This window comes from Hyposmocoma kahamanoa, unplaced genomic scaffold (assembly GCF_003589595.1).
Source record: "Hyposmocoma kahamanoa isolate Upper Pololo Valley unplaced genomic scaffold, ASM358959v1 100021, whole genome shotgun sequence".
Lineage (NCBI taxonomy): Eukaryota > Metazoa > Arthropoda > Insecta > Lepidoptera > Cosmopterigidae > Hyposmocoma > Hyposmocoma kahamanoa.
The window spans coordinates 10020552-10047257 of record NW_020653200.1 but is presented as its reverse complement, the minus strand read 5'-3'; the positions used below and the strand labels follow the sequence as shown (position 1 = coordinate 10047257).

Genomic DNA, 26706 nt, shown 5'->3' with positions numbered 1-26706 from the left:
TAGCTCTTCAGCTTGCAGACTAGGACTGGCCCGGATGCGGAGTCCTGCACTGTGTCGTCCTACGAACCGCCGTAGCTTTGACGGTGCGGCAGTGGGAAGCACTCCTCCCGCTTGCACTCCTCGGTCTGATGGTCCTTCTGCATGCTCCGCTACTTCTATTGTTAATTCCTGTAAATAAAATAATATTTGTAACATCAATTACTATTATCACATAGCTATCATTTAAAATTTTTTTTTTTAGTGAACAATTTTTTCGAATATATTTCTTTAGCTATATAAGAACTTTGAAAAATTATATGTTGTTGATGTGCTGAAGCCCGCCTAATATGAACTGTGAATCCTACATGTTTTAGGTCATGCTATCCGTCAAGTTCCAGTGAAGTCAAATTCACCTGGGGAGCCGGCTGATCGTCAAGAGTACATCTAAAGATATATGCTCCAGGAGCTCGAGGAGTCCAAGTGGCGACGTAAGAGCCATCTGGTTGCGCAGGTACTGGAAGCCTCTCTGCTGGTACACGACCGCTCGACACAAGGCTACTGGCACCGTGACAAGATTCACCCCATAGTCCGCTTGCGAAACGAAGCTCTTCGAACGAATAGTTTTGGTACGCCTGGAATTAAAACAAATTTTATAAAACATGTATATACATTAAAGAAATTGCGAAGTTGTAAAAGGAAGTTAAGTTTTTTAAGTATTAAGTAACTTGAAACTATCGCGTAAATAATTATTAATACCACGCGGTGGCCTTGGTTTGGCACTGATACAGGAGCGAATCCTAACAGGTCAAAGGAAGTTGCCTTTGTGCTCGATCTTTATATTAATAATTATAACAATCTAGTAATTACACAAAAAATAAATTAATATCATAGTAGTAAAAAAACATCATGATATTCAATAAAACTTAATATTATTCAACAGCAATGGCGTAACTAGGAATTAATACACACACCGGTATTTAACGAGACAAAAAAGAAGTGAGAATATAAAATAGCAACGTATTATTCTATATATATATATAAAGAATATAACATAAAGTAGCAATTATGTTAACATAGTTTTTTGAGATTTTGTGACAAAGCAAAAAACAAAAAAGGCTGAAAAGCAAAAACAAAAAAGGGTTGAAATCAAAAAACTGTAACAATTTAACACTGACTAAAAGAAAGTGAAACAAATAAATAAAAATTCAACTAAAGCTCACATAATTTACAAGGACTCAAAATCTGTATTAGTAGGAAATTAAAACAAATTAATGAAACAACTGACAATCGACTATTTTTTATGTTCAAATTAGACCTAAAATGAAAAAGTAAAATAATGAGCCAAACTTTGTAAAAAACATTGCATTTTTGGGGATTTCAATAGTGTTCCCCTAAATGTGCCGATGTGTGTAGTTTCTTCTGGTTACTCTAGTCACATCCCGGACACTCCATACAACGATCTAAGTTATTTGCCTACTACTACTACAACACGGCAAGACGCTATCTGCACACGCGCAAATGTGTGCGTGAAGTGGCAGAGTTATCCCTCACTTTCTCCTACAATTACATTGGTGGCGAAAATTCTTAAGCTAATCTGTTATCTCTAATTCTAGTAATAGAATCCTAATAATTACACATGTTCATTACGTATTTATATTGTTATAGTAGTATATTTTTCATTAATTCACTAACTGGAATAATATTGAAGATTTATATTAAAAATATATTAAAAGTACTTAAAATGTTGTATTTTGAACAGGTACTTTTAAATAAGGCAACCAAGGTATTTGAAATTACGTGTCCAAGTTTATCATTACTTAATAATCAGGTATATTCACTAAGTAATATTTATTTTAAATGACTCTGCACTAAATGAATGAAGAAAACAATAACTGAGTGAATCACAGACATCAGTATTTTTCATCTTTCGGAAAATGATAGAAACTCCTCTCTTTATCCTGTTTAGATGATGATAAACAGTCGTACACAGCACAATTCACGGGCATTATATAGTAACGTACAATGATGTTATATATTAACGTACAAGTTTCTTAATAAAATATAAATAAGTAATATACAAAGAACGAAAGCTATATTCAAATATCAATGCCGTCTTAGCGCGAAAACAGCTCGCCGACAGCCTTGTTGTCGTTCAATCAATGTGATCGGCAATGTGCGGGGCGTGGTGCGGTATCTAAATCAAGGGAGGGAGAATGTCCATTCGCGTTACTTTTTTGTTCTCTGCTCTACATATAATTATGTGTTCAAATTGTTATATTAAATGAATAATACGAAGCGCCCTTTAAGTTGAATGCGCCACAAAATCAAGGGTGAGAGGAACGGTGACTAGAACGACTACTAAACCAAGACGTAACCCTGTAACCATCCATGAACAGTAATTAATACATTTATACTAACCTTCATCATGGTGATAGCGTGGAAGCACATTGTATCGCGCATAGTGGGATGGTAAGGCATATCAGGGATGCTGCCACGTCGCGCATCCGCAAGAGACGCTCGGCTTTGTCGCGACCCAGCTTCTTCCAGTCTTTGGACCACCACCTAGTAAAACCAAACCAAGTCAATCATCCATCAGATGACTAATGACACCTGAGGGAATGCAACAGGTGTGGGTCCGGTGCTGCCCGTAACGGGATTTAGTGGTGGTAGGATTTTCTGTAGATATACCATCGCTCTACCTATTTCTACTACGAAATATTACCGGGTATAGGGTAACTAGCAGAATGACAGGCACTTAAGACTTACACTTATTTACCACAACTTGATATAGGCAGCGATAACCATTTTTCACTTTTTTTTTATGTTACTAAGTAACGGGATGAATAAACCGTGCCCCTGGTGGTAAGCGTCACGCCTGTCCATAACAGTTGCAGTGTCACTCAGAGCTTTAAATCGCAAAGATCTGATGGACACTGCCACTGTACCCGTCAACCTGAGACAAGTTGAAATATCAAAGTCATCTCCTAATCAGGATGAGTAAAGTGACAAATTGTGCTGCATCACAAATCTGTTTTTCCGTGTGATCCTTTCATTTAAAACATGAAACATCTTGAAAACAAATTAAGAACTATAGTTTAATAAAACGACAGACGACATCTACGTCAGTCATCTGCAAGCCGTAATTTAACACGAGTCCTATCACCTCGGGACGTGTGTGGTATCGTGATCTAACTTCTCGTGATACATTCATTTAAACAATGAACATTGTAGTAATAACTTCATTCACATAAGGCCAAGGTTCCGACCGTGTGATATTGAAAATTACATGACTAACATTTTTACACTATAACTAGACACTAAAAATGTTACTTTAGCAATTCGGTAATAGCCTCATTTAATTACGTTAATTAATTCCGTATAGCAGTCTAGTATATTGACTTCCTTGAATGGGTACTGATTCTATATCAAGAGTACATGTACTTCGAACATTTCAAATTTGACACTCTTTTAAAAAAAATAGGCGCAAAAAGAGGCGAGTTAAAACTAAGTTTTTTTGTCCACACTCATAGCCCCGCACTAGAAACATCCTGTATCGTGGGTGCCATGAATACACACATAGACAACCACAAATTACACCAAACTCGAGTGCGTAATGTAATAACAGATATAACAACAAATAATCTATTTTCACTCGGTATAACAACAAAAGACTAAATTTAAATGTGTATAATAAACCTTCAGCATAACAAACATTAGATATAATTATTAGATACCTAACATAATGAACGAATAGTATAAGTATTACCTTTATATTTGTATTACTATTAGTATAAGTATATTATTAGTAGTTTTGTAACTAGTTTCGGTGGTAAGTTTTATTATTTAAATATTCTAGAATATTATCGTGCAATATTACTTTTTAGTAGCAGTAGAGCTACTTGTAAAAGAGTTCGTCCACGGAAATATTGCCACCTTACCTATTTCATTGGTACCGGTTTTGAACGGTGACGGTGCTGGTGAAATTACAGGCACATGAGACTTGTCAACTTGTGTCTCAGGGTGATGGGCGTAGTGGCAGTGCCCCTCAGATCTTTGCGATTTAAAACTTTGATTGGCACTGCAACTGTTATGGACAGGCATGTAGCTTAGCATCAGGCGCACGACATGTTCGTCCCGTCACTTGATATTATATAAAAAAACTTAATATTCGAGTGTAGTTTCCTGAAATATTATTTAAAATTTCACGATAATATTCTCGAATACTTAAATGATAATAATTGCCACCGAAATGCGGTAGCGAAAATTAACCTGAAAATTACCCAAAGACACATCGAATTTTACCCTAATACGAATTATACAAAAGTTATTTATTTTACAAAAACGTTAGGAAAACTAAACCCATTCACACAACTTAATAGGATTCATATTGTACATTTTATTAAGTAAAACCCAGTATTTGCTATTATCTGATTTTTGTTAAAAAAATTCGTTGAGACGCTTAAAGCTAAAACCCATTTAACATGAATAGCCGATTTTGCCTCATAGTATAAAGATCAAAAGGATTGAAAACACACCACACTTAAAATCCAATAAATAATGATCTACTTGGTACTTGGTGCAACGGGCTGGTATAAATAATGATATTGGCTTATTACATTAAAAAAAAAATTTGCAGACAACTCGCCCTATAGGCTTTATTTTGTAAAATTTCACGTAAGATGTGAAAATACCGGGTTTTTAACAAAACCCATTTTTGTGTTACACTCATAAATCTGTTTATTGGATTCCACCATTGAAAAGAACACGAAAAGTACACTATAGTTAGTTAGATATCTCGTTTTGCCGCGAAGCCTTCGTATGTCAATGATCATCAATTTCGCCAATTACACGTAAAGATCGTTTATATTCTATAAAAAGCGTACTCATAAACTATTTGTACGTGGTGTGTGTGTTGCAACTACGAATTACATCTCTTGAGTAAATCATTGATATACCAGTACACCATGACATAGAAAAAAGCATCCAGCATTGTATGTATATATTAATCGGACATAACAAAAGTGTAAGTTAATTTCTGAAACAATGTATACCAATTTTATTTTGCTGCCCATTTTTTCTAATATCTTTTGGGTGACTTCAGCTGTTTCCATATGGAAATTATACAAAGTTTAAAGCTTGAATAAGTTTGGCGAACTTTAATGCTAAAGTAAACTAGCGCCACAGTCTAAAGGAATAAAAGTGGTCACTTATCATTTACCTCAACTCTGAGAGCAGGCGAAGTAACGTTTTCCCCATATTGATCTCGCACGAGGATGGGTAGAGTCATCTTCACAGCTGGTCGGGCAGGTGTTACAGGGGCTTTCAGTTCACAGTTGGTCGGCTCCACGCGTGATGTGGGAGCCAGCCATCGTGCTAGTCGTCCTCCAGCAGTGCTTTCGGCACCCGCCACGAAATCCGATAGAAATTGCCTCTCAGTCGACACACACCTATAAAGAAAAAGAAATTGTATTATTTAATACAATGTAAATATTCTAGGAAAAGCAGCCAAAAAATATCGTCGCGACTGAAGGATGACTGGAATAGCATCAGTTGATTTTAAATTATACGTGTGGCGCAAAGTTTCCGGAATTAATAAGAAAAAATACTATAAATGGTCAGAAATGAATTAATTGTTTCTCAAAATATTCTCCGTTAGCGTTAATGCACTTTTTCATACGAATGAACCAATTTTGAAAACATTTATGCCACTCCTCCGTGATAATCTCTGAAACATATTTTTCATACTCTTCGACAGCCTCTTCAGGTGATGAAAATCGTAGACCGCGTAACTGGTTCTTAATTTTTGGAAATAAATAAAAGTCACAAGGAGCCAGGTCGGGACTGTACGCGCGATGGCTCATAAGGTCAACGAGAACTGGCATTATCGTGGTGCAAGATGATACGGCTTTTACGGTTATTTTTACGGAGTTTGTCAATAACTTCCGGTAAACAAATAGTCGTGTACCAATCACTATTCACAGTACAACGATTCTCCAAAGCAACAGTAGCCACGTGTTTAGTTTTATTAAAAAAAGAAGAAATCATTCGTTTAGAGGCACTTGGCACGCGCGCCACCTTGGTTGGTTTCGGCTCATCTGGAAGACCCATACGCTCGATTGCTGATTTGTTTTAGGATCGTAACTATAAATCCATGTTACGTCACCTGTTACTGTGTCCCACACCAAATTTTTGCATTGCACCAAGTGACGCGATCCGTTTTTTGAGCCTCAGTCAAATTGTGTGGGATCCACCGAGAGCACAGCTTTTTCACATCCAAATGTTTGTGTAGTATTGATTGTGTTTGACTCATGCCTATGCCTAAAGATGCTCGAATCTCATGGTATGTCATATGCCTGTCTGTTTTGATCATACGGCGCACAGCATCGATGTTTTTGTTGTTCACAGCAGTGGACGGGCGACCATCACGAATTTCGTCACTGAGATTCACACGACCGTTTGAATTCTGCAAACCAGCTATAAATAGTCGTCTTGCATGGTGCTTCATTGCCAAAAGCAGTTTGAAGCCGAGCGAAGCTCCGCTGAGCTGGTAAATTACACTTACAGTCGTAGAAAATCATACTTCGAAAATTTTCACAAGTTAAATCCATGGTGATGTTGATGAAATTGGTTGTCTAATTTCTAAAATGACGCCACAATGTAAAAACAAGCGACAGTCAGATGAAACAAACAGTATTCTACAGCCAAAGAGTTCTATTTTCAAATGTTATAATTACTATTTAAATATTGTTTATGTTGGGGGCCAGTTCCGGAAACATAGTGCGCCCTATGTACGACTTAGGCATTGTTTTAACTCAACTAAAGAGCAAAACAATTATTTATCATTTAGGATAATCAAAAACTCTTTCTCATCCTTCGTTATTCATAAAATTCATTAGAAGCAAGTCTAGTATGGTCATTATTGTGTTCAAAATTCTACTTTTCCAGGAATTATTAAAACATACATATTTTGCTGCATTGTTATCATTTTGACGTAATATAGGTGACCATAGGTAACCATAGGTGACACTAAATTTCGCAGCATTTTGATCTTTATAAAATATAGATGAGAAAAAATAACACATATACAAAATAAATCGTTTACTTATTGTTTTATACAAGGCACAAGTGTACACAAATGCCCATAATGTAATAATATAATTACCATTTTGTCACATAATATTATGTAAAGAAGCGATAGATACATTTTCTCAGAATACATGTTGCGATATTACTATCGCATCAAGTCGGGACAAAGCGTGTGTGTATCTTGTGACATAAAACGCATTTTGTTCTGTTGCTCACAGAGCTGACATATTGCCTGCTGTGTGGACGCAGTATCCGACCTCTGTATCTGTGGGATTACGGCTGCGACTTCGTCGGTCTATGTTAGTCGACAGAATTATTTGATGTTTTCTATACATCACAATGTATACAGTTGAGATGGATAGTGTTATGAAAGTTAAACAAAAGCGAGAAATATTGAAAATAAGCCAAATAAAATAATAAATTATTTAGATTCCGTTTCCAAAAGTTGCATAGTAATTACGGATTTTTTATGCTATTTTTTGTGAACATCATGTTGCGCATATTTTTAAATAATGCTTAATTACAAAGTATTATAGTACTTTACGACTTATGTTTCTGTGAAAGTTATATGCTTTAAAACCAAAAATTAGGTTTGGAATACCTTCGGAAGAAATAAAAAAAACTAATTAAATCAAAATCCTTTTAACCGGGTGTGACTAACAGTATAAACGAGTAACATTGAACGCTATCATTAAGAATTAATGCGTATAGTGCTAATGATACCACGTTATCGATGTCGATAATTGGATGGATCGTCAATAAATGGCATCCCTAGCGCGAGTCGAGAGACACCGGCGGCAGCGATCTCCGAAGCCAGCAGTTCGGCAGTCGTGCTCACTCCGTTGATGAGGCACGACGCGCGCGGTCAGTCGCGCTGAGCGCGGCATCATGTCGCGCCTCACCTTTTACATACTTCTCGCGTACATTTACTCAGTGACTAGTGAACCCATCTGTGATCTGGAGTTCTGCTGGTGCTACCCAGATGTCCACCCCCGATACACCACCGTCAACTGCACCGTCCCGTCCGACCAGGTACAACACATTTCAATTCAACAAACAAAAGTGAGCGTGCGATGGCAGACGTAGTGTTAAATACTGGTTCGTGATACATCTTGTGTCGATATTCGTTCGAGTCTTAACTTGTTTTTAAACTTTTTCCTTGAGTACAACGATTTGTCTGAAATACAGAGATTAGTAACAAAGTCAGCCTTGTACCAAAGTCAACGTTCCGACTATCTCTAATCTTCGCCGATTGATACCTACACCTGTTGTTTCGAAAATATAAGCATGTGATAATACACCTTCTCAAGACGTCAGAAATATTAAAATATTTAGCGGAATGTTTATATGTATATGTTATAGATTCTAAACACGTTAAAACCTGTTTGAAGCATGTACGGAACCTAAACATTGTAACTTTGAAACTCTAACTACATAAATATATGAAATAATTAAACATCAATGCCGAATGCAGGTCTCGTCTAAAGAGCCGGAAAGCAACTAGGAATATCATATTCTTACTTAATTAGGTATGATTTGTTTAAATACTATAAATAATGTAGAGACTGACTAAAAAAACTTGTAAACAAAGGCAAACTACCTGGAACCCAAGATAAATTTTATCGCAGCTGACGATTGTGTCGGCTGCTTTGGTCGATATAGGTATTATGAATCATTTTTAATACTTCAAACAAAGCATTAACTCCGCGCATATCTAGTGTACCAACACTATACGATTCTAATGATCTCATTTACTAAAACTGCAGCCAAATTCTAAATTAAAACGATGATTATGCCCGAGTCAATAAGTTGTGTAGGGTAGTCAAATACACCACGCGTTTTCTCCGCTACTTAAATACCATAAAACTATCACTCGTCATACACGAAAGTTATAACTTAACACACGAAGAAAGGTACGTATAAGCTATATTTCTGTGTGTGACGAAGGGTGTACAATCTTTTTTTTTAACTACAGTCCTGGAATAGGACGCAGAATTGCGTTAGGGTCGCATGCATAGCTTTGTCGGTCATCACCCGCATGACCAATATCATGTTATTTGTAGGAACTCTGCTCTTGCATTCATAGAATCGAATGTAAAAGTACGTTACTTTGTATAATTCAGTAATAACATTAGCAAAAATCAGTCTTTTAAAATAACAACCAATAGAAGTCGCGTTAGTGTAATTCAGTTCAGTCGTACGTACACAGTTGGACAGCATTCAACATTTAAAAAAAAATAGGAATATGTGTCAACGACCGTCTGTTCTCGGTCAAGCGAATGGTTCAGAACTAACCTATAATCATGGTAACACCAATGTTGCACTATTCAAAAATGGAAACAATGACATATTTGGCTCCCCTATGTTTATAACGAGGTTAGCATACTTCTGAGTATTGATAACTAAATGTTATTAATAGCGGTATTATTTTACAAACAAGAGCAGAATGGAAGGATGAGTAATTTTATCTAACGACTATACATTTGAAATGACTACTTTAAGCTTCTTTGTCTTCGCATGCAATTACTGCCGCGACAGCTACACAGGTCCCTAATGACCCTTTTACTAAAAAATGTGCATTACCGTCATTGTGTTTGAGTTGTGTTTAGAGCATTTCGTGTAAGTGGTCAACCACAATGCTGAGTGACCGAACAGACAAATATCAAAACCGGAAGTTAATTAACATTGTCCAGTTGCGTCATTGGGTGCTTTGTCTATGGAAACATTGGGGACCAGTCTTGATTCATAACATTTATGCATTCAGTGTTAATAATAATCACGACAATATTTTCAAATAATTCCAATTGTGTGATGGTTTAAATCCGTTAAACAGAACTAAAAAACACAAGCACTTTAAACAAAACGTATGAATTCAAAACAAACCATGATTAAAACCTCACCAACGCGATAATAATATAGTTAAAGCGAAATGCACCTGTTGCTCTCAGTTACAGCGAGAGCTTAAACAGGAGATGTTTGTTATTGTTACATTATCTCTGAGGAATCGTTTTGTAAGCATTAACAGAATGCCGACAGTATCACTGTCAAAGGCTAACTGATTATGTATTCTTCACGTGATCATTCCCATAAATATTAAGTTGCAGCCGCAATAGATAACGGGTATGGCCAACACAAGATCATTATAAAAAAAACGAATGAGCTTCGGTATACATCGGCGCAACACAACCATGTACGAGGACCGGCGGGAGCAACGAACAAACCATAAAAAACGTAATGAGAGATCGCTTCCTGCGATGAGCGCGCCTCTGTTTGGATATTCTTAAAACGAATTCGTTCACCAAAATTAAGGATTCCCACCCTTCTACCTCTGAATAATCGATTTAAAAACACGAGAACCGTTAAAAAAGCTTAAAATAGTTCAAAAAAATAAATGCACTGTTTAAAAAATTTAAGTATAACCTTCTTTCAAAACAATTTTGGAAATAGGTTGCAGAAGAATGCAACAAAGATGTTTTAATACATGACATTGTAATTACCTATATTTAGTATCGTGTTTAGGTTCTCTCCAGGTATAACATTCGTACGTTCCTTGAAAACCTACTCGTATCTCAATAATCAAAAATCATCATAAAACATAAATGGAAACTGATTTGTCAATATTTTCTCGGTCTCTCATCAAAGAAGATTTTGGTATTTTAGACAAATGTAATTCTGATTATATAATTTTCGCTACAATAAACACTGTTTACTGAACTAATACTAGAGTTGTAGGAATCGTTTAGAGTAAGCGCGGACGAATGAATATGATCCACTTTGTACACGATATATCTTAAGAATGTATACGTGTATACATGGTGGATACAGCCGTTAGGTAGGTAAGTTTGAAAGGTCTTTTATTTTTATTTTCGTCGAAACAAAATTATGCATAGACAAAGGAACTTTTCAACTTCCAACAAGGGATAAACGCTACATGTCAATACCTAAATATAATTAAAAACTCGGGTTACTTAACTTCCAATGATACGCAAAACGAAAGGAGCGACAACTTAATGGCATTGACCGAGAATGATCTTTTGTCATCAACATCAGCAGTAGACGGAATTTTTTATTTTCTTCTTTTTTCACCGACTTTTGCCGTGTTGGTCGTGCTAGCTGATGTCAATAATATGTTGATATGATAATGATTGCAAGTCGGATTACTTTTCATCAGACATTTTTGACGTAAAAGTCGGAATACCGGACAAACAATATAAGCATTCATTGCAAATAAATGCGAGTCTTGAAGTGCAAATTATCTATTACTTTTACAAGTAACATGATACTTTGTCTAATTAAGCAGAGGAAATTGAAATCCAATGTTGTCACGTGTGTGAAGTGTTTACGTCACGTACTTTCTCCAAATTGTCCCCGAGTCATACATGAGATACCTCTCTATAAAACCATTTGTAATTTTAAATATTAATATTACGTACAAAGTGAGACACACAATGGTGAATGTCAGTCTTGACTAGACATGTGCGCCGTGTCGCCGCCGCCGATGAACTCATCGGCGTAAAATCAATGTGGCGAAAATTTGTGTCATTTTAGTGAAGTACCAGCTTTTGTTAATTATGAATTGATTTCCACTAAATACTTTCGTACAATTCAAATGAATTACGTAAAGTCTACGCACGACCTATTCGAATTAAATTAAAAGTGTTTGTTTCTTACAAACATTCTTTTAGTTAATAAATTTTAGTAGGCAAAACGTTGAAAATGGACACGAAGACTTAACAATAATTTAGTTTTTTTTTTAAACACGTGAAAAACGATTTTTATATGCCACGCCGATTACGCCGCCGCCGCTATTCATAAAACCATGAGACGTCGGCGCACATGTCTAATCTTGATGTTACGTCACTAACACATAAAAAGAGAGAGCGTACTTGAAAATTTGTTTGTTATTTTATACCAAAATAATTCAATCACTCCAAGGATATCCGGATTTTCTAAATTATCGTAACACCTTGGATATGTACAAGATCGCCTCTCAGGAGTATCCCGCAAAACGATTTGAGGGCCACGCCAATTTGCTTGCAAGGCGTGGCGGCAAACCTTGCTTAATGAAGATTAAAACTATTTATGTCCAATCGTGAAATAGTGTAGACTAATATGGAGCTTCATACAACTCTACAAATGTCTTACTTATAACTGTTGCACGTTTAAAAGCACACACGACTTATTCAAGCAAAACAATAATTTTCTCAATACACTCATTAATGGCTAATCGCCGCTACACAAAATGATTCAGTAGGTCATTTTAAAAACCTCAAATGAAATTATAATAATAATATCACAATCCTACTAATATTGGTTGATAACAATTATCGTCCATTAACAGTGATAATAAATATACAGTGATAATATATACTCCATTGTTACCATTACTTTTTGCTTTAAGAAAATATTTCTCCGCCATCCAAAGCAATTTAGATCCGAGAAAATATACATATTGACTACTTAAAAAAGGACGTTCATTCATGGCGCTTTCCTAACGTCTCGGCACACTCATATTCCGGGAATAAAGTCTAATATTAAAATCAAACGAGAGTGTTCAGCATACCACAGCGGTTTGTAGACGCCACGAACACTAACAGCGCCCAGCATGCTTGAGCTAATATCTCATTAAAGATTCTACGTGTAGAACCAATTGATCCAAAACAGTGTGTACCACAACTTAATTATATACCAACTAGAAAAATAAAACAAAACATACATGTACGGTACGTAGGTAGCACAATATACATAATAATTAAATCCTCGAATGTTTTTTTTTTTATAATATCAAGTGTCGGGTCGAACATGTCGGGTATCTGGTGGTAAGCGACTCGTCTTTCCGTAAAAGTTGCAGTGACGCTCAGAGCCGTTAATCGCAAAGATCTTAAGGGTACTGTCACTGCGCCCATCAGCCTGAGAAAGTTAACAAGTCCCATGTGCCTGTATATTCTCCAGCATCCTTACCCTTCACACCGGAACGAAATAATGCTTACATTACTGCTTGGCGGCAGAAATAGGAAAGGTTGAACTAAACGAACTCTATCACAAGGAGCTCTACTACAAGTAAATATATAAAATAAGAAGTGATAATATATTTATATTAAGATGTAAATATCCAATTCTAATCATAAACGATAAAGTACTAGTTAAATAGTCATACACTCGACAACGTAACGCAATATTATAATACCGTGTTTATTGTTTGCTTGCAAGGTCGTAGATCTAGCAAAAAGTAATTGTTTCAGACGTAAAGTCAGGAAAAACTGCAGTTAGGTGAGTATAGAGTTTGTAACCCATTTATTCTACAATTAAAGAAGTTTTAAAATTGGTCTATAAATAAATAATAAGAGTTATCTCTTTATAATAGTGGCACATCAACGGAAGTAAAGGTCGTTGCGAACAAAACAACTAGTGGACAGTTCTCCTATTTAGTGTCAAACTGGAGCCCGATATGGGTGGGCATATGCCATACAATAATGTTGATATCGATAATATAGATGATTTATTAGTGTCTACACGTCTCATCGTATCGTTAACAAGGATACTCAATAAGATTCTATGTAGAAATCAGAGTTTCCAGACTCATTTAAACATCCACTTAAATGACCCCGTTACACTTAACAACGGTTTGTACTAGCAAGGTACAATCCGTATTGAACTTTAGAACCAGGTCATACAGTCGATTACTTCGGAAACGTTAGTTCTGTTGACGTTGTGTTGTACCGTTGTGATTACGTCCTCTCAAGATCTGATTCATATGAGTCCAAAAAATATACATTTTAACTGACCTAATGAATACAAACTTCTGATTACATTTAGCTGTTGTGTTGTGCGGTTGTTATTTAATTATTATATTATATAACAAACATACCACGTTTTAAAACAGCTCAGTCTTGTATATGTGGATGCAAAAACTTTTAAAAAGTTATCAAAATATCCTTGTATACAATTTTTCAAAAATGAACAATTTATTGTTCCACAATGTTTTCGAGTATGATAATGAGTGATGAGTAATATAATAAGAGACGCGACTCCGTTGCATGATTTCATATTATTTACGTTTATAAAAACCGCAAATTATGACTGGCACAATTCCTAAAACTGTACCAAAATGATTACAAAAGAAATATCCAGAAAGAGCACAGTAAGAGCTCTTAAAGTAAACATTCGCAAATGCAAAACAATTGCAAACATGAACTAGATTAGTTACGTAGGTACGGAATCACGATCGCACCCATCTATTGTTCCAATTGACTTATGCCCCATCAGTCGGCCGAAAATCTCCGGGCATTGTTCGAGTGTTCTTCCGTGCAGATCACCTCATTTCTCAAACTGGAAATTTCTTTACGTAACGTACAATTCCTGCACTAGCCCAAAATACATGTTTCAAAAATTAAAATCCTTACAAATCATAACCCTTAATTTCCTATAGTCGTGGAAAAATAATAACGCCTATACTCGTGGGTCCAATGGACCCATGCATTTTGGAATGGTGATCAAATAGAAAGTATGATACATTTATAATATCCTTTTTATTCACACTATTATTTTAACTTTAACAAATGCAGTGTTGCATAAAATTAACGACAGGAACATATATATCGATATCTATTTATATTAGTCGTAATTTGCTTAAGAGGGAGCAGAGGAAAAATTCTTAATCTTCGATTTTATTTTAGAGGGGTATATCCACTTTAAAGTTAAAAATAAAATATTGTATGAGTAACTACACGATATATTCAAGCATAGACACTAATCAGAAACATAAAACAATAAAGTTTCCTCGATGGATAAAAATCACGAAATGACCTCTAATTTTCACATTTTTTCGATTCATCCTCGAAATACTACAGGTTATTAGGACAAAAATTAGATAATTAATTATATTTATGCATGATCGAGAACTGTCACTGATTTTTTGACTTTCACTGACTATGGAATTTTTTACTTTTAGTTTTAGAGTTATTCCGTTAAAACGAATTTGGTACTTTTAATGCGCAAAATTCAACATCTCCTGTCGTATGTCACGCGAACTTCAGGCATATATTTGTTTCACAAATTTGAGCGGAGCCAACGTCAAAACTTTTTTGGCATGCTCCCTCTTAATCTACAATCAGGTCAACTAAAAACAATCAATAAAAAATTAAACAAACTAATGTCAAAATCCAAAAACAAAACTTTTTTCTTACATTTGATAATAATATTGTTTTACAAAAATAAAATAAAACTAAAACTCCCTGTGAAGAAAACTGACACTATGCAATTTATTTTCTAATTATAAACATGAATAGCACCCAGTTGTTACATATACCATGTAAGATAATTTCAACTTTATTTTGATTAGGATTTTCGCTGTCAGATATTTCAGAACGTTTCATGATCACTAATTCTGACAAAATCCTCGTCATTATTTGAAAACTCTTTATCAGAATTTGAAGTATTCATCATCATCATTGCTGTCTAAATCAACGTTCAATCGTTGCTATAATATATCTTCTTGAATCACTAAGACACTTTTTCAATTCGCCATGATTAAAAATTGAAATAAAAAACAAAAGTAGATAAAATATGTCACACAAAAAACTTATGTATCTATAGTCCCCCACGACTATAGTTAAGAAGATATCCTGCTAGTTGTACAGTTTTAGGAATGTTGTCTAGAAGAAGTTTGGAATAGTTCCGAGCGAAATCTGTATGTCTACCTCGAACAAACCATCCAATTAGGCAGAGCCAACTTCGAGAAAGAGGTCAATTGCCGAATCCGACTCGGTTGGGCAGCTTTCGGGAAGCCCCGGGACGTCTTCTCGTCCGCAATACCGCAAGTCCTTGAAGACAAAAGTCTTCGAGCAGTGCGAGTTGTCAGCGATGACCTACGGAGCTGAGACGTGGTCACTTACTATGGGCCTCATAAAAAAGCTCTAAGTCACTCAACGAGCTAAGGAGCGCGCGATGCCGAGCATCAGCGTTTCTCTAGTGATCGAATCAGAAATGAGGAGATTCGTAGAAGAACGAAAATCACCGACATAGCTCAAAGGATTAGCAAGTTGAAGTGACAGTGGGCAGGGCATATAGCTAGTAGAATAGACGGCCGTTGGGCAGAAAGGTTCTCGAATAGAAACCACGAAGCGGAAGGCGTTCAGTGCGACGACCCCCTATTAGATGGACGGATGACTCGGTAAGGCGGCGGGTAACCGATGGATACACGTCGCCTCCGACCGACTAGTCTGGAAATCTTTGGGGAAGGCCTATGTACAGAAAGTACGTCTACCGACTGATATGATGATGATGAAATCTCTAATCCTCAATCTAGTGTTTACAAGTTATGTGCGCTATCACTGAAATTACTTCTTATTCTTACTAGTCCATGATATAAAATTTTACATAATACCAATGAAGTTACCGAGTAATATTCTAGTGTATTTTACTATCCTGCCCACATGACCTAGCCAGACTGGTTTCGCATGCAGCCGAGTCAGGCTAATTCACTACAATAATCACTCCAAGTCTAAAACCAGTAATCGTTTAATGCCTGTATCATATATATACTACGTATTCAGATGCATACTATATCGGTATTACGGTAATAAGGTCACCCGTTCAACGTTTAGCAATGGTGAACAATTGTCACCGACATTTAACATTATCGATTAATTATTTTAAGAAGTGTTACAATGTATGCATTCAATTTTTAAAAATTCCAATACCAACCTGTAACGTTGACAAAACTTCAAGTGAAGCAATTTTTCCTGAGCCAATCGAAAATGAGGAGCGAATGGACGCGACCGGTATCTTTCGGTCATCAGTTGCAAGCTCCCGAGCCTTAAAAGGTGAACATAACTGAGCTTGTACGAGTGCAAGTTGGTACTTGTACGATTGCAAAACAAAACTGCTCTGACTCGACTCTGACTCAGGAGCCATACGCAACGCGATGTACGAACTTTGACGGTGTTGATGAAAATAATTAATTTCGCTTACGTGTACGAGTATAACTCCATATACCTTAACACGGTTAACAGTTATTATTCACAGTTGAAACAGAGATACCTTTACAACGATAGTATTTCATATCACAACGATAGTATTTTCAATCACAATAAACATATCGAAAATTCTACAAGGCAAAACAGAAAATTAAAACTACTATTATGGGAGCCAGTGGTCGGACGTCAGTTTATTTTTATTTGGTATCGTGTATGTGAGAGCGGACGTGTCATCTCTTCGTGTTCCTTTTGTAGTCTTATAATGGCTGGCTATATGCTTCAGGAGATTCATAAGCGCTATATAAAATTTTCGTTTGCAGTAGACTTCCTACCAGATGGTATATCAACAAACGCTAACAATTATGAAGTCACGAAATTAAAAAATGCAAATAACAAATTGGAAACAATGAAAGAGTAGTGTTAAGACAATAGTTAGATAGTAAAGGAGCAATACCTTCCGCTTTTTTTCTGCAGAAACAATTATTTGTGACTTTGTTCATTTCTTATCGGAATGGGCTAGTAGGTATGCAATTGACTTGAAACTGTTACCAGTACAATGAGCAAATAAACTACTAAACTGATAACATTTCTTGTAAATAAAGAACTCCTCAGGTTCGTTAATACTTTCTATCGTTCACATTTCAATAGTACCGTACGAGGAACTAGAACACTGCAAATTTCAAGTTAGCCTGTCACCGTTTAATTACTCGCTGCGCTGAGACCAACCATCGAGAAAGACAATAGATAAATAGAATCTGTTCACTCTCACTTTCGTTACACTGTCAAGAATTGCGTAAAGGGAGCCGGTGCCAGTGTAGCGTAGGTGGTCTCCCTACCTCTTCCCCCACTTCAATACGTAATTCAATCAGCTGCCCGTATCCATTGTCAATCCACCCCCTTCTTTACAAAAACCATCGGTAGTTAACTCGAAAATGAGCCTCGTCATAACTAGGAGACTAAAACGTCAATGATAAATACCATTCATCATTTGTAAAAATTGTGGTTTAGGTATCCTTAGGTGATAGATTAAAAGCTGTGTAGTTGACATTGCAGAAACTTAAGTCACACATTGATAAATGAAGACTAGACATTTTGAATATAAAGTCGCAATGGATGCCCCGGAAAATGTATACAATTACATTTATGCATAGAGTTTCTTTTGCACTCAAATTCATATTATAACCTGTACAGTAGGAAACAAACCCTTCGTATATTTTGCAAGTTTTCATAAGTTACGATTAATTCCTAGTCAGTCAGGAGTCCTTTGAAACGAATAAAGAATTTTGCTATTACAAAACACGTAATATAACGTAATAAAATATCATATCGAGTTCTGAGGTTTTCGCGATTGTTACACATATGTTTTTCGGATCTAAATGGCGTATATTTATTTTTGTTTTTTCAAACAAATGAACGAAACCCTTTACAGGTCACACGGTCACGGCTGACTCAATACTCACACTATAGTCCGAAAAACTTTCAATATTCAATAAAATATTATTATAATATTTCGATAAATGTTTCATTTTGTAAATTGGCATCAGTTCACATTTTCATTATTTAACTGTGTCATCTTTGGACGCAAAATTAGTAACATTTGTTCTTTAATTAAACTGATAACGCAATCCTTTTCTTACTATACATGAAAATATAACTTTAAGAAAGGAATACAATACGAAATTTACTTTTTTCAGGATTTGTACATATCGGATGGCGATCTTCCGAAGACGACTACAACTCTCATGGTCAACGGAGGAGAATCTCTCCTGTTCGAGCCCCTCTCATTGACGCAGATCAAGAATGTAAGACATATTAGCATTTCGAGAGCCCGGCGGATACGCATAAAAAAATATGCCGCTCAAAATCTCAACATTATAAGTACCTACTTAAACATAGTTGGGTGCGATGAAGTTCGTATAGAAGAGAGGGCTTTTAGCAATATCAAAGGTACGTTATTATATTAAATTATTTCTTACTTTGCATTGCGAATTAAATTTATTCACTACCCGTTTGCATTTCATAAATACTTCTTTTTTTCTCTTTTTCTTTTGAAGGACCTATTAAATAAATATTGAGTACTTAATGACAATAATTTAAATAAATCTACTGCAACAAGGCTATCCTTGCTTGTTGTTTAATATGCTTTGCGCGCCGCGCGTCTGTGATTTGGCTGGCGACTGTTAAACTATAATGAGCTTCGGAAGGTGGCGGTACCCACTCTGTTTCCCACCATTTTTATTAACATGTAACTTGTTTATATATTACGGTTACTATTCAAGTTTTAGTTATATCGCAGCTATGAGCGAACTGTTAGTTATATTTTAATGACTCACGTTCTTTGTTTGACTTATAGTATCTAACATGTGGCGTTGCGGGGTAGTAGTAATAGTAATAGACAAAGAGCTAGTAATTTTCTTAATACAGACACGGGTACAAACGCTGATGTCTATATGCAATTTTCGTAACATAATAAGGTGCATGCAGTTTGTATGTTGGCGTTGCGTTAAACCATGACTGTGCTGTCAGAGGTTGTATACAGATAATAATGTTATGATAAAAACTGATTCATACTGCCTTAAGGCAGCCGGTTTATGCGATGTAGACGTCCAATATACCGGATGCCGCCGATTATCGAGTCGCCGCCGTCTTCCTATTTCGACTAAGATGTACTGGACTTCATTCATCATCATGATTATTACTAGACCTCATATTTAAATATATTGAACTAAGTACCTGAATTACTGGTAACGTTATATATAATTTAAAAACAAAATGTTGTTGAAAATAAAATTATTTTGTGAAAAATGGATTGGTGATAAATGTTAGAATTAAAATATGACTGGTTCAAGATTTTACCATCTCAGCCAGCCGTCAGACCTGTAAAGGGCTGAAACGCTGCGAGATTTAGATCCGAAAAAATAGTTTGATTTCCAATAAAATAATACTAAAACTTTAAGTCTCCTTTCGAATAGGTTATAGGTTTCGAATAGGAATTAAACACAATCACATATCATTAACTACAGACACTGCAGCAAACAAATTAATGAACCTTGTTAAACCCGTATAAACGCCATGGTAATGCGACAATGAAAAAATATACATGTATTAGATTCATCATCATATATCTATCTATACATTTGACAATCGCCGTGCTCGATTGACTTGCACACCGGTTTTCGAGTTGTTGCCATCTCTAAGATCCCGGGTTCGATCCCCGATGCCGCGATGTAAAAAAAGTAACGTCTATATTGTCTCGGGTGAGGGTGTTTGTGGTACCGTCGTTGTTTCCGATTTCCGTAACACAAGTGCTTTAGTTACTTACTTTGGGATCAAAGCAACGTATGTGATGTTGTCTAATATTTATTTATATTAGGTATATAGACATCCACATATTTTGACTTCTCGCTGAACAGTAAATAAATAAATATAAATATTAGACAATATCACACGCACTGTTCTGATCGCAAAATAAGTAACTAAAGCACTTGTGTTAGGAACATCGGAAACAACGGTACCACAAACAATCCCGGACGGGGATCGAATCCGGGACCTCAGAGATGGCGACACCATGAAAACCGGTGTGCAAGCCACTCGACCACGGATGTCATGTGAACAATCCCGTACATTTCTACATAAGTTTTGTTTATACCAACCTCTTGGTTATACGGGAAAGGCACTATAACCTGTGCAAGCACAGGGACCTTCAAAGTTCAGGCTGTGTGAACAGCGGAAACTTAAACATAGTTTAAGAATATAATAACATGTAAACGTTACTCGGCCGATGATGCTTTCTACAAACTATAATTAAAATACTGTATATTTTGTTAGAGAAATCTTTTTACTACATACTTATCATTATATCAGGATAATATCCGGGCAATGATTCGTACGTGTTGCCAATAATAGCAAACAAAACGATGACAATCACGTAATGCGCTACTGCCGCAACCGTACCCGTCCAACGCCTTGCCCTTGGATATCTAGTCGGAGAGCAAAAAACTTTATTAAAAAAATCTTTAAATTCCACACCATAAGGCCCAAATGAGACTGTATTCGTATAATCACAGCCCTATTAATTCTTTTCAATGGTTCTTTTGTAACCCAATGTTGCTGTTTGTAATAAGAATACTAATAATAATATTTTAGTAAATGTGACAAAAATGTGAAGCCAATGAAATAATATCGAGACCGGACGACGTGTCACGTGAACATGTGCACCAAAGATGTGCAATGACGCACACGTATCCTAAAGTAATAAAAAATGTATGACACCGATTGTTTGTGCTGAATGCAAGAAAACGAGACTTTCGAAAAGAATTTTAAATTATCATGATACACATGAACTTTGAAGAAGTCTCTTTACTTTCGACCTGATTTATCTTGATCCAAATTATTTTTAAATAACCAAATAAGAATATAATCACAATCTACTACTTATAAATTTACTTATACGGTATGGAATTTGGTAAACTTAATCATTGCGAAAAAAATTTATGTTGTTATTAACGGTAACGTGCATAGTCTGCTGTATGTGGAACGTTCATAAACGGTTTTTACTGCACTAAAATTTTTACTCGATAATGTGTAGTTGTGTGCAGATCATTTAGAACATATAAAGTCAATAACCTTCTTTATTTTACCACAAGGAACGTTAAGACAGAATATCTATTCTCTACGCACTGCCTACAATCTCTTCGCTCATTGACTGAACATATGTACCGTTATCCTACGCAGCGTTTCAACTTAGTAATAAGTAAATTAGAAAGTCAAACATTTCACCGAATGACTCCGATTTAATATCATTGCAAACACTGAACATGAATTCGATAAGGTCATGATCGCGTTGCAATAAAATAATTAAGTCATTTCGGATACAAACGAGGATAACTGTGCCGTGGATAAGCCGATGGGCAGTCAGAAGCTCAAGTAGCGTCTGTCCGCGGATTGCCATCTAAAAATACACGTTTCCCCGACTCGGCATTCGTGTTTTACAGGATAGTGACTCATGTAACGAGCAGGCCGTAGTACAAAAGCATGAATGTATCTTAGACAATAGAGACGTGTTTTCGTCTATGTTCTTTAATTAAAAAAGGAAAGCCACTTAAATAGAGTACAACAACGATAGTAAAACTTCAGTATGGAAATAAATTTTAATCATTAAAGATGTAACACAGCACATTACTATCATTACTATCTTCGCTGATAATGATTGAATGAGACATGAGACAATGACAGCTATGTTAATCACTCTATCCAATGATAAACACATAAATACTATAACTCAAGATAATTGAAATAATAATTTTAAAAGTATACCTTTTGATTTCAGGTCCGCTGTCAGTGGCTATTACAAACGCTAAAATTGTCAATTTAGAAAGTAACGCTTTCTCCTGGCTACTGATGATGGAAGTATCCAACGTTAATAAGCTTAATTTAAGCCCTGAAGTTTTTATGTTGGACCCAAGTGCTGCCAACGTCGGAGACCATGGCCCCGGCATGTCGGTTAGTATTTGCATTAATGTCTGTAAATCTAGCTGGCGTTGTTATGAAGCGATGGTCATTTTTTTCCAACAATTATAAGCGAATGTTTATTTAATTTCTTGCAAATATGTGAAGCGCTGTATTTATATAAACATTATTCCTTTTCAGATTGTTCTAAGCAACCTGACTGTACCTGAGTTCCCTATGCAAGCATTTGGATCATCCGCTGCTTCCATCAACATGGATTTCGTACAAGTTCGCGCAATTCGATCAAGTGCATTTTCTGCAAACACATACAGCAATGTGATGGCATCCAATTGCTCATTTCACCTTATAGAAAATGAATCATTTGCTCAAAAGTCACTTATAAACAATTTTCAACTACACGGCTGTAAAATTTATCAATTTTCTACAAAAGCATTACAATCTGCAGTTGCGACTCTCAATATATCACACTCCAGGTGAGATTTATAATTATTGAACCTTAAAATGCACATAAAAAAGGAAATATTGTTAAATATGTGACTTAAGTAACATTTTAATTGTTAATGTTTTCAGTTTCAACAATATCGAGACCGGAGCTATTACAACAACAGTCGCAGCAGTACTAATTACAGACAACACTTTTCATAACTTTATGGAACGAGGCTTTGAATTATCTGCATGGAATACGTTCCACATGGAGAGAAATAAATTTGATAAAGTTGCGCCATACGCAATAGTAGCACCGGGTTCGTCGATACATGAAATGGTATTCTCTGAAAATGAAGTGGAAACTGCTGAGACTAACAGTCTTGCCTTTATTGGTCATGCTTATGCCAAATCTGCACGTCATGTAAAATACAAAAACAACTACTACGGACAAACATGCCACTGTAACATCAGTACCTGGCTAGCCGAAAGTTTGGGTGCTCAAAGTGCCGAGCCTTTCGAATCCGAGAGCTCGTGCACCGTAGGTGAGTTCTTTGCTCGCTGCTTTAACGAACCGTCACAAAACATGGTATTTAAAAAGTTTCTGGATGGTGTATGCACTGAAAAATCTACGATAGAATGCGAAGTTCCAATTCAAGTTAACCCAGAGATTCAAAATACAAGATTTCCACATAAAAAAGAAGACGATGAAGACTACGGAGATACCGAAAGAAATAACAAAGTGATAGGTATTGTCATTGTGACATGTTTAGGGTGTGTGATAATCGCACTGATCATTAGTTTTATAAAATGGATGAGACGAAAAGGCTATTGTGCAAACGTCAAAAATTTCCTGTCAAGAAATTCCTCTTGTGGAGCACTGTGCGACAGAATGTGTGGCTGTGGGAGAAACCATGGCCTGGACAACACACGATCTATATCTCAGTTGTCCGTCAATGAATATTCAGAACGCCATCGACTTAATGAACCACGAGTTCAAGAAAATATTCAAGAGACCAGACTTCCGGAGATGTACGGTGAGCAAGTAGTGCCCATGGACGACAAAACTACACAGACTTTACCTGAAGAACTAACTAAAGAACTTTTAGAAAATTTAAGAGAAAAATTGGAAGACCCAGAAAATTACGTAGAAGCACGAGAAATGATTGAACATCTATATGAGCTTATCAAAGTCGAAGAAAGCTGTAATTCAAACAATCCTATATCGACACGTGCTGCTGAAGAAAACATCTACGAACTACCATTCCAAAACACTACTCCTAGAATAGGTAAAAACAAGAAACAAATGATTAGCGTGGGCACGAGAACGCCATCTATAGATAAACTAATGCCACTTTCACCGTATAACCGGCAAACTGCACTGGCACATGAATATTTTGAGCCCAAAGATTTTGCAGTTCACTTATACGCCGAAATAGCAAATGCTGACAGGGAAAAGAAAAATCTACTGGGTATTATGCCAGATGTAATACAGGCAGATCAAGCAATTCCTCGTGGTCCATACTTACGCGCAGTTCGTGATAAATTAGGCTCAAGTGTCAGCGCTAGTCCTTCGACTAAGTATTTGAACAACTCCATTGCTAGTCCTCAACATTCTTCAACCACTAAATCAAACAAGTCTACGTTGTCTAATTCGTCAGGAAGAATGACAAATAGGCCACTGCCAGAAAAACCTGCCAACTTGGACCCTGGTGAGGGCACATCTTACAGACATGGCTGAAACTGAGCTATGGCCGTATCCGACGGCCAACAGACGAGTATGCCCAGCAAGAGACTAGTACAATTCAGCCAAAGACTAGAAATGCTCGTTACCGCTCACAAGACGCTATCTGTCCTGCCATCAGAGGGGACCACCACTACTCAGAGAACCCTCCACCGGTAATGCCTCCACTAATAACGAACTGGATTTGAGGACCCGCCGAGGCAAGATAGCTATGATTATTATTGTTTCGTTGCTGTGATATTATTTTGTTTATATGCGATCTTTCACAATGCCGAAGATAATTGATCGTGTTATATTATACACGGATGTCTTTAGTTTATTTGTAAATAATATGGTATAATAAATATTTAGGTTTGTATCAAATAATGTGCCACATAATGATAAAGACCGTGTTAATAAATTGTTAGTTAATATTTTCTCACATAGTAAACAAAATGGGCTGATTCTTTTTTCTTAACCACGACGTTAACTTACCAATTTATGGTTAGTGACAATTCCATTATTATGTGTACATTTTGCGGGAGGTTCATACAAATACGAGTGTGAAAATTATAACTATTTTTGAGAAATTTAAATGTATATGTACCTAGAGGCGCAAATTACGTATAACGATAATGAATTAGCTAGTCGAAAGTTATTCTTCCAATTAATTAATATGAATACAATGGTCTCTACCACAATTATTAATACAATGCAAATGTATATGTCAATCTCTAAACATTCACTACGAATTCACACTAATTGACAAAATTATCGTTCAATTTCGTAACCAATAATTCTTATTTGTATAATACTGAAGGATGACTAGGTAACTTAAAAAGTTATCTTTAATATTTCATTGTACTAGTAGGCACTTTGTCGTCCGAAAGGTTAGTGAGTCAAACATGAATTTTAGTAAAAGAATAGGAGTATACGTAATACCACTGCTGTACTACACTACTACGAGTATACTTACTATACACGTGATGAACATAATAGATGTATATGGAGGTAATGTTCACTTATCAAATAATATTATTTAACTGTGCGTAGTAAATGTTGACAGTAGAGTTAGTTCAAAATATTAATTAATGTTCTTCACTGTGTAAAAATTTAATAATCACAGATTCTATATATATTTTAATCGATACCTGGAGTAATCATAATAATGACTTCCAATTATTTCCGCCTTTCCACTACACGTGGTGAGAAGTCGCTCATAGTTGTTCTCATAGTCTGTGGTTGTTCCCGTTGCATGTACCATTGTAAAGTGCAGTTCAACATTATCTTTGAATTTGTATTTGTCGGTTTTGAAATCAACCATTAGGTACACAATTAGCATATCTATAGACATAAATAAATATGTAATATATTTTTTAATAATACATAATACAAAATCACAAATATTTACAATGAAATTTTTAAAAATTTCAAAAAAGTATATTTTTTTAAATTTATAGACAAACCTACTATGCTTTTGAAAGTATGTAAAGATAATAACAATTAGCGGTGTGAAACTTGTTAACTATAGAGGTAACGGCGAAATAAATCTAGGGTCTGCAGTCTAAAGCACGTAAGTCAAAAAAGTGCTACATTTTTAAATATTATATTTATATATATTTTTGTGTTATTTATAATGTTGGAAGATGTGAAGGGAATGATGAATTTGAAAAAAAAGACGCCACTAGAACTTAAGTTACAAATTAGTGAAGTAACAATTGAATTTGTCTCATGTGCTTTAGACTAGAATGATGTTGGTTTTTGACTTATGTGCTTTAGTCCGCCGAAAATGGAAATATTCTTTACGTCTTCTGTAATGAGTAATTTTAAAATGTCTCCATTAAACCAATTTTAACTATATCTATAGAAGAATATAAAATATTGAAACTATAATTCTTTAATTGTATTAGAAAATCTAATAGATACCCATAATTATTAAATAAATTACTTTATTTGTTCCATATGTCAACGTAAATATTGAATTTTACTTTATATCAGAGCTTATATTATTATTCCATAAATGTTATAATTAAAAAAATAAATGTTGGA

General features: G+C 35.6%; 2 protein-coding genes across 2 annotated transcripts in view; one reads left to right on the top strand and one right to left on the bottom strand.

Annotated features, from left to right (window-relative positions):
* Window positions 1–26706, bottom strand: part of LOC113225523 (E3 ubiquitin-protein ligase MYCBP2) — a 98975-nt gene that overhangs the window by 25019 nt on the left and 47250 nt on the right. Inside the window, exons 29-32 of the mRNA XM_026457848.1 lie at window positions 5198–5426; window positions 2398–2541; window positions 393–611; window positions 31–168 (exon numbers count right to left, since the gene is read on the bottom strand). Of these exons, the coding sequence (XP_026313633.1) occupies window positions 31–168; window positions 393–611; window positions 2398–2541; window positions 5198–5426 (730 nt within the window). The remainder of the gene's footprint in view (window positions 1–30; window positions 169–392; window positions 612–2397; window positions 2542–5197; window positions 5427–26706) is intronic.
* LOC113227535 lies at window positions 7939–26223 on the top strand. Its single transcript, XM_026460478.1, has 5 exons — window positions 7939–8097; window positions 18737–18989; window positions 22372–22544; window positions 22692–22984; window positions 23082–26223. The coding sequence occupies exons 1-5, from the start codon at window positions 7954–7956 to the stop codon at window positions 24673–24675; spliced, it is 2457 nt and encodes an 818-aa protein (XP_026316263.1). The 5' UTR covers window positions 7939–7953; the 3' UTR covers window positions 24676–26223.